At 15.9% G+C, this 13379-nt stretch overlaps 4 protein-coding genes across 4 annotated transcripts; 2 read left to right on the forward strand and 2 right to left on the reverse strand.

Annotated features, from left to right (window-relative positions):
• Nucleotides 1-4158: 4158 nt before the first annotated feature.
• On the forward strand, nt 4159-5244 carry PGSY75_1143200 (putative DnaJ protein; the record flags this gene model as incomplete). Its single annotated transcript, XM_018786548.1, has 2 exons — nt 4159-4282; nt 4403-5244. 2 exons carry the CDS (start codon nt 4159-4161, stop codon nt 5242-5244), a joined length of 966 nt encoding a protein of 321 aa, XP_018641343.1.
• Nucleotides 5245-5992: 748 nt separating this feature from the next.
• Nucleotides 5993-6994, reverse strand: PGSY75_1143300 (putative DNA-directed RNA polymerase I; the record flags this gene model as incomplete). Its single annotated transcript, XM_018786549.1, has 1 exon — nt 5993-6994. The coding sequence occupies one exon, from the start codon at nt 6992-6994 to the stop codon at nt 5993-5995; it is 1002 nt and encodes a 333-aa protein (XP_018641344.1).
• Nucleotides 6995-8996: 2002 nt separating this feature from the next.
• On the forward strand, nt 8997-10264 carry PGSY75_1143400 (putative translation initiation factor eIF-1A; the record flags this gene model as incomplete). Its single annotated transcript, XM_018786550.1, has 6 exons — nt 8997-9012; nt 9253-9336; nt 9554-9638; nt 9778-9873; nt 9979-10159; nt 10259-10264. 6 exons carry the CDS (start codon nt 8997-8999, stop codon nt 10262-10264), a joined length of 468 nt encoding a protein of 155 aa, XP_018641345.1.
• Nucleotides 10265-10866: 602 nt separating this feature from the next.
• On the reverse strand, nt 10867-13379 carry PGSY75_1143500 (hypothetical protein; the record flags this gene model as incomplete). The annotated part of the gene is made up of 2 exons (XM_018786551.1): nt 10867-10952; nt 11122-13379. Coding segments are annotated over 2 exons (2344 nt in total), but the record flags the coding sequence as incomplete, so codon positions are not given.

The following is a 13379-nucleotide window of genomic DNA, read 5'->3' on the forward strand; positions in this document are numbered from 1 at the left end:
AAAAAAAAATAAAAAAAATAATAAAATGATAAAATAATAAAAAAAACGGAGGTACTATAATATTTATTAAAAAAAAAAAAAAAAAAAAAAAAAAAAAGATACACGCGTATAAAATAAAATATACATATATAGGCTCATATATATATATTAATTTTCCAGGTTAAAATGTCCTATTTTATTACATAAAATTTAATGGAATATTAAAAAATGCAATTAATTATTTCAAGTTAAATATATATATATATATATATATATATATATATGTGATTTCTTTTATATTAAATTTTTAATATATATATAGATATATTATTTTTTAACATATCCCTACTTTTTCGTAAGGCAATTTTTTTCTATACACACATATATATATATATTTGATGTAAATAAAATAAATACATATAATTATTTTAATTATTATTACATTCTTAACTAAAAAAAAAAAAAAAAAAAAAATGAGCTTATACAAAAAAAGAATATATTACTACAATTATATATATATATATATTAATATATATTGATTTAATATAAATATGGGGATATATAACAAAGAAACATATACTTAACTTAATTATATATATATATATATATATAATATATTCAAATTACACCATATAAAATAAATCTTTAAGAACATTACTTCTTTAATAAAAAGGAAAAGCAAAAAAAGTATGTTCCAAAAAATTATGTATATATATATATATATATATATATATATTTAAATAAAAAGACTTGAACTTATTAACACAAAAAATATCAAAAATGAAAAAAAAACAAAAAAAGAACAAAACAAAACACAACATACATATATATAATATTAATAGACTTTTACATATGTTAATAATGAATTTATCTTTACATACATAATTTTTATACTAATTTATAATATTATAATATATAATGACAATGATTTAGCTTTATATATAGATATGTATACACAAATATATATATATATATTAATAATAAATAGAGGGTGAAAAAAAAAAAAAAAAAATTGGTTCTTATGTAATTTTCTAAATATATTTAAATGTGTACTTCATATTAACTTGAATTTTTTTTTTTTTTTTTAATCCAAGTTTTTTGTTTTATTTTTTAAATATTAATATAATATATATAATATATATATATATTTTATAATTGAAAAAAAAACAAAAAATTGTGTAGATGTATTAATTTTTGTTACTATTAAAATAATATTAAAGAATTATTGCATGAACAACATATAATTATAATTACATATATATATATATATATATTTTTTTTAATATATACACTATAATGTAACAAAAATTTTCATATTATATAATCCTTATAATTTTTTTTATGTTTAAAAATTGTATAATAAGGAAAAAGAGTCATAGAAAGTGTACTTCATGTAAAAAAAAAAAAAAAAAAAAAAAAAAAAAAAACAGAAAAAATATATTACGTTTATTTAAAAATAAAATGAAAAGTAGAAAGTGTTAAAGAAAAAAAAATTTCTTTTAAATAAAAGTAAATAAGGGGAAATTATAAAAATTAATATAATATTATTAAAAATATTAAAAAATGTATATAAAACAAATATTATATATATATATATATATATATTATAGGTTGTGTAATTTTATTATTAAAGAAAGTTGTAACACCAATATGAAATGAAAATTTAAAAATAAAAATAGAGCGAAATAGGAGGAAAAAAAAAAAAAAAAGGCAAAAAATTAAAATAAAAAAAATAGAAAATTAATTCAAATTTTTAATTAATAAACTAAATTATAACTTCAAAAAAAAAAAATTACAAACGTACAAATTAATTTATAGAACATTATAAGTTATAATTTTTTTTTTTTTTTTTTTTTTGAATTATTAACATTAATAGGTATAATATATATATATATATATATATATATATATATACATATATATTTATTTATTAGAATTTATATTGGTTTCCTTTTTATTTTATTTTTGTAAATATTTTTTCCAAAAAAAAGAAAAAATGATTTTTTTTCTTTTTTACTATAAAAATTATGTAATTATAACATTAAATAAAAAGGAAAAATTATATATATATATATAATAAATATTTATATTAATAAGGGAAAAATATATTTATTTAATGAAAATAAGATTAATATAGAACAAATCAGAACAAAAAAATTAGTCGTTATATTGACATGTGTGTGAAAAAAAAAGGCACATATTTAAGAACAAAGATAATTTTTAATGAGAACGTTACCATATTTATAATATAATATATATATATTTATATATTTATATTATTCTCCTTATATTAAAATGTAAAAAAAAAATGATTTATATATTTTTTATTTTAAAGTATTTATATATATTTTATATAAATATTGTAATATTTTTTTTTTTTATAATTATACTTGTATTATTATATAATATATATTATATATATATATAAATTATTATTATATTTTTTATATTTTTATTTTTTTTTTTTTTTTTTTTTTTTTTTTTTTTTTTTTTCCTCTTTTCTTTTAGTATATTATAGAAATTTCAAATATTTACATTTCCTCTATATATATATATAGAGAGAGAAGTTCAAAAATTTGACACATGTTATATATATGTATGTATTATTTAGAAATATAATTGTTAATTATTAATTAATATTATATATTAAATAAATTACTGAGAAAATGCAAAAAATTAGAAAATACTGTTCTGTGCCTTTGATTAAAAAAATATATATTTCGTCCAAGGACAAATATAAATATAAATAAATATATAAATATATATATATATATATTGTTGTAACAATAAATATAAATAAAAATAGATATATAGGGAAGAATAAATTATTATTAATTAAATAATATATTTATATAAATTTCAATATAATTATTCTGAGAATATTTTTCGTCCTTTTTTTTTTTTTTTTTTTTTTTTTTTGCGAACTAGCTATTTATTTTCTTTTTTTATGAAAAATGTTATGAACACCTGACTTGTTCATGTGTGTAAAATATTATGATTAATGATATTTTTTTAAAGAAAATAACAATAAAAATATATATATATATATATATATAATATTTAATATATTGAGTAACAAGGTAAATTTATCATATATATTAGTTAATTACCTTAACTGTATCTTTAGAATAAAAAAAATAATAATAAATTAACATAATAATATGCCTATATAATCAAATTAAGGTATATATATATATAAATTTTATAATATATAATAAGATGTCAATATGTATTTCAAATTTGAGAATAATCTTATTATATTTAAAAAACATTTAATAAGCTAATATCTTAAAATATATAATGAAAAAAAAAAAAGAAAAAGAAAAAAGAAATATACTACACCAAAAGATAAATAATTTCACTGATCCATACTGAATATATATATATATATATATTTTTATTTATTTTATAAAAAAATACATAATATCTATAAGGAATTTAGAAAGAAATATTTATGGCTTTTAATTTACCCTTAATTTTACATTTACTATTTTATCTTATTTTTTAGAATTCATTACAATTGTATTATATTTTCCACGTTTACAAAAAAAAAAAAAAAAAATGTATATATTAATATATAATATATATTTAGTTATATGTCTGATAATAATTTAAAACTTTTCAGAAAAAAAAATAAAAATATATTTATTGTGACTTGGAGTTTCCTTTATTTTTTTGTTTTCCCTATATTATTCTATTAGTATATAAATATTACACATATATATAATATATATATTATATATATTATACATTTCTTTGTAATTTTATTAGAAAAAAAAAAAAATAATAAAATATTCTTATTTAATTTTGAGTGCATTTAAATATATATGTATTTAATTATATATCGTATACGTAAAAAAAAAAAATAAAAAAAAAAAAAGAAATATTTATTATTAATATATATTTTCTTTTTTTTATTTTTAATATTTCGTTTTAATCTTTTAATCCCATATTAAATTGTTAGATATCATTTTAAAGATATCATTTGTTTAATTTTTATATAAATAATATTAATATAAAAAAGAAATATAATTTATTAATAAAATATTATATATATATATAATAATAATAATAATGTATATATTAGAAAAAGATTAAAAAGGGACATTCATATATTTTCTTTTATTTATTTAATTATTTTATTTTATTATATATATATATATTTTTTATTTTACAACCATGAGAATATATATTTTTTCTTTCGTTTTGTTATATTTTTTATTTGTGAACAATGTTAATTGTCTATTAAAAAGAGTGTTAAATCGCTTTTATTGTAACAATGAAAGTTGTTATGATATTTTAGGTAATCAAAGAGGAAAATGAAATGATATGTATACATAAATATATACACATATATATATATATATATATATATATATTTATTTATTTATTTATTGTGTGTAATTTTTTAATTTTATTTTAGGCGTTAACGAAAAAGCTAGCTTTGATGAAATAAAATTTTCGTATTACCGTCTTTTGAAGAATGCTCAAAAGAATTATGATAAAGAAAAGAAGAAAAGAATAGTAAAAGCCTTCAACATATTAATAAATAAGAGTACAAGAAAATATTATGATTATTATTTAAAGCATCCGAATAGTTTTTTGAATTTAATATATTTGAATATATATATATTTTGTAAATTATTTAAAATAATTTCGATATTATTATTGATTGGATTGTTGTTATGTGTATTTCAATATATACATAATAAATATGAATTAAAAAGAGTAATTAAGAAATCATCTAAAAATAAGTCATTTAAAAAGGAGGTGCAGAATAGGTTGTCTAGTCGACATCCTGGATTTATGAATTATGATATAAAGATGAAAAAGAAAATAGAAGAACAAATTGAAGAAGAAGTAGTACAAGAAATTGTTATGATTAATAATCAGAAAACTAAGAAATTATTACTAGCTGATTTAATAATAGTAAAACTTTTATTTTTACCTAAACAATTATGGTTTTATATTATGTGGAATATAAAATGGATTATTAAATATAATATATTAAATGAAGATTATGATGAAAATGATAAAATATATATTACCAGAAAATATATGAACATATCAACTGATAGATGGAATACACTAAATCCAGAAGACAAAAAAAATTATTTAAAAAAAGAATTGTGGATGAAAAAAAACCAGGAAGAATTCCTTGAAGAAATAAAGGAAAAGGAGAGATTGAATAAAATATCAAGTGCTAAATATAAAAAACAAATAAGAATGAAGAAAAGAGGTTTAAGTTTTAATTACAACGATTAGACATATGAAGAATACACAGGGATTGTTCAAAGGAACAATAAGCATATTGCTCATTAATATAAAATATATATATAAATATATGTATATATTAATATATGATGGATATTATTTTGTTTTGCGATACATTTTACATGTTCATCTTTTATATTTACACAATATATATATATATATATATATATATATATATAATATATTTTATTTATTTTTTTTTTTTTTTTTGTGAAATATATTTATCTTATCAAAAATATAATTTATTTTTTTAAAGACAAAATGGGAAGTTTTCATTGCAACTTGGAAATATATATATATAAAGTATATATATATATAAATATATAAATATTTTTTTTTTTTTTTTACAAATGATTTTAAAGAATAATTACAAATAATGATAAAAGGTTTATTTAAAAAAAAAAAAAAAAAAATCTATTAAATTATATGCAAATGTAATGATAAATTATATTAATTAATTATATATATATATATTCATTTGTATCATTAATTATAGCTTGGTTTAAAGGTAACAAAATGTGAGGCAATAAATAACATTGTCAAATGTAACAAGTTAAAATATATAATTTTTATGGATACTGAAAAAAAAAAAAAAAAAAAAAAAAAGTCAAAATAGTAATTTATATATTGTGCGATATATAACAAAATATAGTGATAACAAAGCTATTTTGTATTTTTTACATTTTTTTTTTTTACATTTTATTTTTTTTACATTTTATTTTATTTTATTTTTTATTTTTTAGGGGCATAGTTGCTCGTCCAAGGCTTCTTTTACATTGGTTACTTTTTGTCTTAGGATGAATAAAGCTTTTTTAAAAACATCTGCAGCTGAGAAACATCCAGTGGATTCAATTGTAAATATGAAATGATTTTTTTCTTTTTGGAATGATATTTTTTTAGGATATTTTTCAATACATACTCTGCAAGTAGAACACCTGAGAGGATTTTTAACAATAATTTGTTGACTATCTTCAATATCGAAAACTTTTTGTGGACATATATTGACTAGATCTTGTTTTTCTTGAATGGTTAGTTGTTCATTTGTATTAAATGAAAAATGTGGATACATTTTATAGACAGCTGTGCAAACAGGTGACCATTTTGCATGTGTTTTACCAATTCCTTTTTGTAGGAAACATATTAATTCAATTTCTTGACCACTACTAATTTTAGTAATTAATATATTATCATCAACAACTTTAGGTGGTTTTTTTTCAAATTTTATTCTTTGTTGTTCATTTATAGGACACCATTTTAAATCTTTTGAATAAATAGAATGATAATTATCATTACCAATTCTTTTATTACTATATTTTACATGTAATTTAAAACAAAAACAATTTAAATGATTATATTTTTCATTCTCTTCTTTATAATTAATTAAATCTGCATCAAATTTAAAAGGTATTAATCCTAAACGATGACATAATATTTCATCAGCTATTATTCCAGTGTTCTGATACATATTTACTTTCTCTATAGCAATCGTAGGTACTTCAGATAACATAATTCTTCTTAAAGCATTAGCAATAGAAACATTCAAATTCTTTATTTCTATTATTAATATATTTTCTTCATTCTTTATTACATTCATTTCTAAATTCTCTTCAAATCTTTTTATATCAAAATAATCTTCTTTATCTGATAAATAATAACTACCATAAAAATTTGTAGTAGTTGCATTCCTTGGACCTTCTTCTCCAAGATTTATAAAATTGTCTCGATATTTTATATCTTCCATATTTTCACAAAATATTATTCATTATGCATATTTATATAAACCACTTCACACATATATAAATCAAAATAAATAAATGTATCATATATATAAAGGTATTATATATATATATATATATTTATATTTAATATTATTCCATGTTTTAAACAATTTTGTTTATATCTAACCATATTTCATTTTTTTATTTTTATTTTTTATTTTTTTTTTTTTTTTTTGAATTATAATATATTTTATTGATCTTGGCTTATGAAAAGATCCATTTTTCAAGCCACCAAAATATCAAAAGGAAAAATCGAAAACAAAAAAAATAAAAAAAAATAATTATATATAAATAATTTATAATATATATTTTTTTTTAATTCATGATTCTACATAAATGTATTTTATAAAATGGCATTATATATATAAAAAAATATATATATATAATATTTTGTTATAAATTATTATAATTTATATGTCGTTATTATATTTATCAAAATAAATAAAATTTTCAATAATATATGAATACATATAAACGTAAAATAAAGTAACATGAAATTTTTTTTTTTCCTTTTTTTTATATAATTTTTTTAAATAAAATGGATTGAACACCTTTTACAATGTTTTGTTACATATATATTATATATATTATATTATTATTTACAATTATAGAATATTTGTTATTTTTTCCATTTGGCAGTATTGAAAAAAAAAATGAAATATATATTATTATATAAATATTTCATTATATATATATATATATATATATAATATTATAGCCTTATCACCAATATACAAATAAATATTAATTATATATAACATAAATATTTTTATTATATTAATATTATGTTATATATACGCATATATATACTTACTATATATACTATATTTTTTTTATTAACATAAATTTCTTTTTATTTGTTTTTTTTTATATATTTTTTTCTTTTTACTTTTTCTTTTTTTTTTTTTTTTGGAATGGATAATTTTATAATATATATATATAATATTCTATGAATTCGGTTTATATAAAAGTATTTGAATATATCTATGATATTCTTAATATAATAATATATTATTAGCTTTATTCAATTTATATGATTTCATATTATATGTAAAATAAAAAAAATATATCCTTATAAATACATATCATATATATATTATTATATGTTTATTATATTTTTATTGTGACCCTTACTTTTTAAGAAATGTAATTATTTATTTTACATATTTATTATAATATATATAATTATATATTACCTTTTTTTCATAAAATATTATATTAGTAAAAAAAAAAAAAAAAAGAAAAGAAAAGAAAAGAAAAGAGTATTTATATATTTATATATTTACATTTATATGTTTATTATTCCTATTCATATTTTCATAAATACATATTATTAATATCTTTATATTCTGAATATCAATACATATATATAATATATATGTGTTATTTATTATGATATATTTGCCTTACATATATATTATTTTATAATGCAAAAAAGATAAATATACATATTATCAATTTTATTTTTTCAATATTTTAAAAAAAAACAATACATATACATATATATATATATATATATAACAAAGAAGAAATGATAATTAATTTATAATATAGCTTTATCATTTATTGTAACAATTTATAGAATATACTCCTTTTTTTTTTTTTTTTTTTTTTTTTTCTTTATTTAAATTAATAATTTTGTTATAATTTTAATTGACACATTTTTTATTATCTCAAAAAATAAAATAAAAAATATATATGTATATATATAAACATTTAATTATTAATTAAGTCTCCATATTATTTATTTTGATTTTTTCAATATAAATGTGTCCCCACATATAAAAAAAAAAAAAAAAAAAAAAAAAAAACAGTGCCATTTTGTAATCTTACATAAATATAATATATATATATTATAAGGACATATTAAAGAGATATTTAGAATATATACATTTTCAAAGAATTCAAATTTTTATTTATTTATAAATACATTTTTTAAAATATATATTTCTATTCATTTAAAAAATGCCAAAGAATAAAGGTAATAAGACGAAGAAAGACATTACATGAATATATTTTTTTATTTCAACAGTTTTATTCTGGAAATTTTGTGCATATGTTTGTATATATATATATATATGTTTATATATTCTATAAGATTATTTAGTATTATAATACATTTCAGAATAAACAATTATGTATTAAATGTATATACGCATATATTTTATATATATCTTTTTTTTTTTTTTTTTGAAATATATATTTAAATTATTCATCTTAGGAAAGGGAGGTAAAAACAGAAGGAGAGGAAAGAATGACAACGAAGGGGAAAAAAGAGAATTATTATACAAGGAAGAAGATCAAGGTTATATATAAATTTATATTATATAATAATTCATATTTATATAAATAAAGAAACAACACACATATATATATATGTATATGTATGTATTTATAATTGTGTGGATTATGGTGTCTTAATTAAAAAAAAAAAAAAAAAAAAAAAAACAGCCAAAATAAAACATGTACACCACTTTAAATTCTGACTTGTTCATAATTTTTTTTTTTTTTTTTTTCCTTAGAATATGCTCAAGTTTTAAGAATGTTGGGTAATGGTAGATTAGAGGCTCATTGTTTTGATGGTGTCAAAAGATTGTGTCATATTAGGTATGTAAAAAAAATAACAAAATGATAAAAGGATGTGTTTTATGAAATATAAATATAATATATATATATATATATATATAATATAAATATAATATAAATATAATATATATATAATATATATATATATTTTTTATTTTAGGGGTAAAATGAGAAAAAGGGTATGGATTAATTCGGGTGATATTATTTTAGTGTCCTTAAGAGATTATCAAGACAGCAAAGCTGATGTTATAGCAAAGTAATGAGGAAAAAATATACATATATATATATATATAATTATATATGTGTATGTATTAATTTGTGCATATATTTATATACTTTTATTTTCCTTTACACATTATAGATATACTCCTGATGAAGCCAGAAGTTTGAAGGCTCACGGAGAATTACCAGAAACAGCGAAAATAAACGAAACAGATATTTTTGATGACGATGGACAAAATGGAGTGGAATTTTTAGATGATGAATCTGATGAAGAAGCTCAAGAAGAGATGAACAACGCAAGAAGACTAGATATAGAAGATGTAAGTTATAAATATATTATATATATATAATATATTATTTTATATGATTTTTATAATATCACTTTTTTTATTATTTATTATTTTTTTTTTTTTTTCCAGATATAAAACAAGAAAATATATAGAAACATATGTGTCACTTATTTGTTATCATTAATTGTTGGATTTATCCTTTAAAAAAAAAGAAAAAAATAATAATTTTATTTCATTAGAAAAAAAAAAACATTTTTTAATTTTTAACCATTATATATATATATATATATATGTGTATATTTTTTTTTTTCTTCTTTTTTTCCACTTTTGAAATTGTGTTTTATGTATAAAAAAATATATAAATATATTTTAAAAATATGATTATGAATTTATTTTCTTTTTTGTAATTTTTTTTTTCTTTTTTATTTAATATGTGTATACATTTAAATATTTCTATGTTACATTATAAATATATTTATATTTATATATGTATACATAATTATGCTTATATTTATATAAATTTTTATCGACACACAAAAATACCCCAAAAAAAAAAAAAAAAAAAAAAAAAAAAGGAAAAGCATAATAGAAAATAAATATTTTTTTTATAAAAAAATAAAAAAATTTGAAATTAAGAGTTTTTTTTTGTTTCACAAAAATTTTTATAGGAAAATTAAAATGTATAATATATATATATTAAAATACATATTTGTTTTAATGTTTGTTTCTTTTTTATGTTAAAATTTTGTAACTGTTAAAAGTATGTCGTTTTGGCTGTATTCGACATTGTTATATGAGGCAAAGACTTGAAATTTTATGAATTCTAAAAAATGAAATATATATAAATATATGTATTTACGTATGTATGAATTTAAATTTTTAAGATGTACTTTATTTATTTATTCATTTATTTATTTATTTATTTATTTATTTATTTATTTATTTATTTATTCATTTATTTATTTCATTTCATTTCATTTCATTTTATTTACCTGATTTAATTTTTTGAAATAATGTCAGAGGTATTAAGGGTAAGGAGAAAAAATAATTTTCTGTCCTTTCATCGTAGTATGCCTTTCTATAAATACAACTCAAATGAGTATTATATAAAATAACATGAATAGTATGAAAATTACTTGAGAGGTGTAACATGTTAATATATATAGAATTATTATTATTTATAGAAACATAACTTGGACTAATATTTAATATATCTGGTTTAATGATAATAATAGGGAATGAAGATTTATAGAAGTGATAACCAAGTGAAAAATATATTTCACATATATTAAAATGATTATGAGTATTACTTAAAAATATGTTATCATTATGATTATATGTAGGTAATATAATATTTGTATAAATACTTTTTTTATTTTTATTCATTTTGCCTTTATTCAATAGAATATTATCTTTTTGTCCATGTGCTTTAAAATAGAAAAGTATAGAAATAAATTTTTTGTTTATATAAATAGGAACTTTATTTATAATTAATTTTATTTTAATTTTTTTTTTTAATGCACAATTATTTGGTATGATATTTTTGATTATTCCTTTATATGATGACAACATAAGATATTTCTTATAAAAATGTATGTATGTATTATTATTATATAAGGTTAAATATAATTTTTTATTTATCATATTATTATTTATTATATATGGAAATATATGTTTGGCTTTTATTTTTTTGAATTTCTTCGAATCAACATCAAACATTTGTTGTAAACATAATGGGTTGGATTTGTCATTAAAAGGGGGATAATTAAAATGGAACAAAATTTGCATATTATTATTATTATTATTATGATTAATATTATTATTATTATTATCATTATTATTATTATTATCATTATCATCATTATCATCATTATCATCATTATCATAACTTTTGTGAGTTGGTAAAATATTTGATTGTATTTGTTTACATTTGTTTTTTATTTGAATCTTACCCATTTCATTTTTTATAACTTTCATGCAGTAATTATTTAACATAATTTGATAGGAGATGCTTTTTTTGATTTTAAAATTAAAGAATAGATAAACCTTTTTCTTTTTTTTTTGTGGATGAATAATTGTTGGGAATAGGTTAGATAGTTTAAGATTTTCAACAAGAACGATGTCATAAAAAGTGGAATATATGTCATCAATTTTTTTGTTTTTACATATTTGTATGAGTGAAATAGCTTTTTTTTCACACATTTGATTTGTATTATAATAATAATTATTATGATGATGATATGATTTCTTGTTATTTATTATTTTATTTTTTTTTTTTATTAATTTTATATTTGAATATGTTTTGCCTATGAGATAACATTTTTTATTTTTCAAGAGGATACAAGAAAAAGAAAATCCACAGCATATTTTTAAGACCCCAAATTGGTTATTATTATTTTTAATATTTATAATTTTTTTATTATTTTTATTATTTTTTTTTTTTTTATTATTTTTATTTTTTATTATATTTATTATTTTTCTTTTGTTTAATATTAATGTTGGTTTTTTAACAACATTTTGTCTATTTGTAAAAATTTGATGATAAATATTATTACCCCATGCATATATTTCATTTTTATAAGTACATATTAAATTATGACTATATCCAGCTGCAATATATTTTATATCTTTTTTTTTTTTTTTTTTTTTATTTGTAATATATATAATAATAGGTTGATCAAAAAAAGGTTTTGTTTTATTTCTATCTTTATGATAATTTATTTGATAGAATTTATTACAGCCAATACCATAACAGTTTTTATCTTTTGATAGAAAAAGTGTGTGATTATTTCCACATGATATAAATTCAATATTTACTTTGTCTCCAAAATATAAATATTTGACAAAGCCAGATATATAGAAATTATTATTATGAATATAATGATATTCACTATATTGTGATTTACTACTATCTGTAGGATTATAAATAAATTTTTTTTTTTTTTTTTCTATATTTTTTTTGTTGTATTCTTCTTTTTCTTTCCACATATATATATCATTTATATTATTTATTGCAAAGAATATATTATTTCCATAAAAGTATTTATTAATATTTTTATATTTGAACTCTTTTTTTTTTATATTTTCATTTTCATTTTCATTTATTTTTATTATATCATAATACCATACATTTTTATTTTCTTTATCTTTTTTTAAAATAGGTTTTATATTGTAAATATAAAAAAAAAAATTATTATTTTTTAAATCTTTACAAATATTATTATTTTTTATATTTCTATCATCATATTTA

Source organism: Plasmodium gaboni, chromosome 11 (genome assembly GCF_001602025.1).
Source record: "Plasmodium gaboni strain SY75 chromosome 11, whole genome shotgun sequence".
Taxonomy (NCBI): domain Eukaryota; phylum Apicomplexa; class Aconoidasida; order Haemosporida; family Plasmodiidae; genus Plasmodium; species Plasmodium gaboni.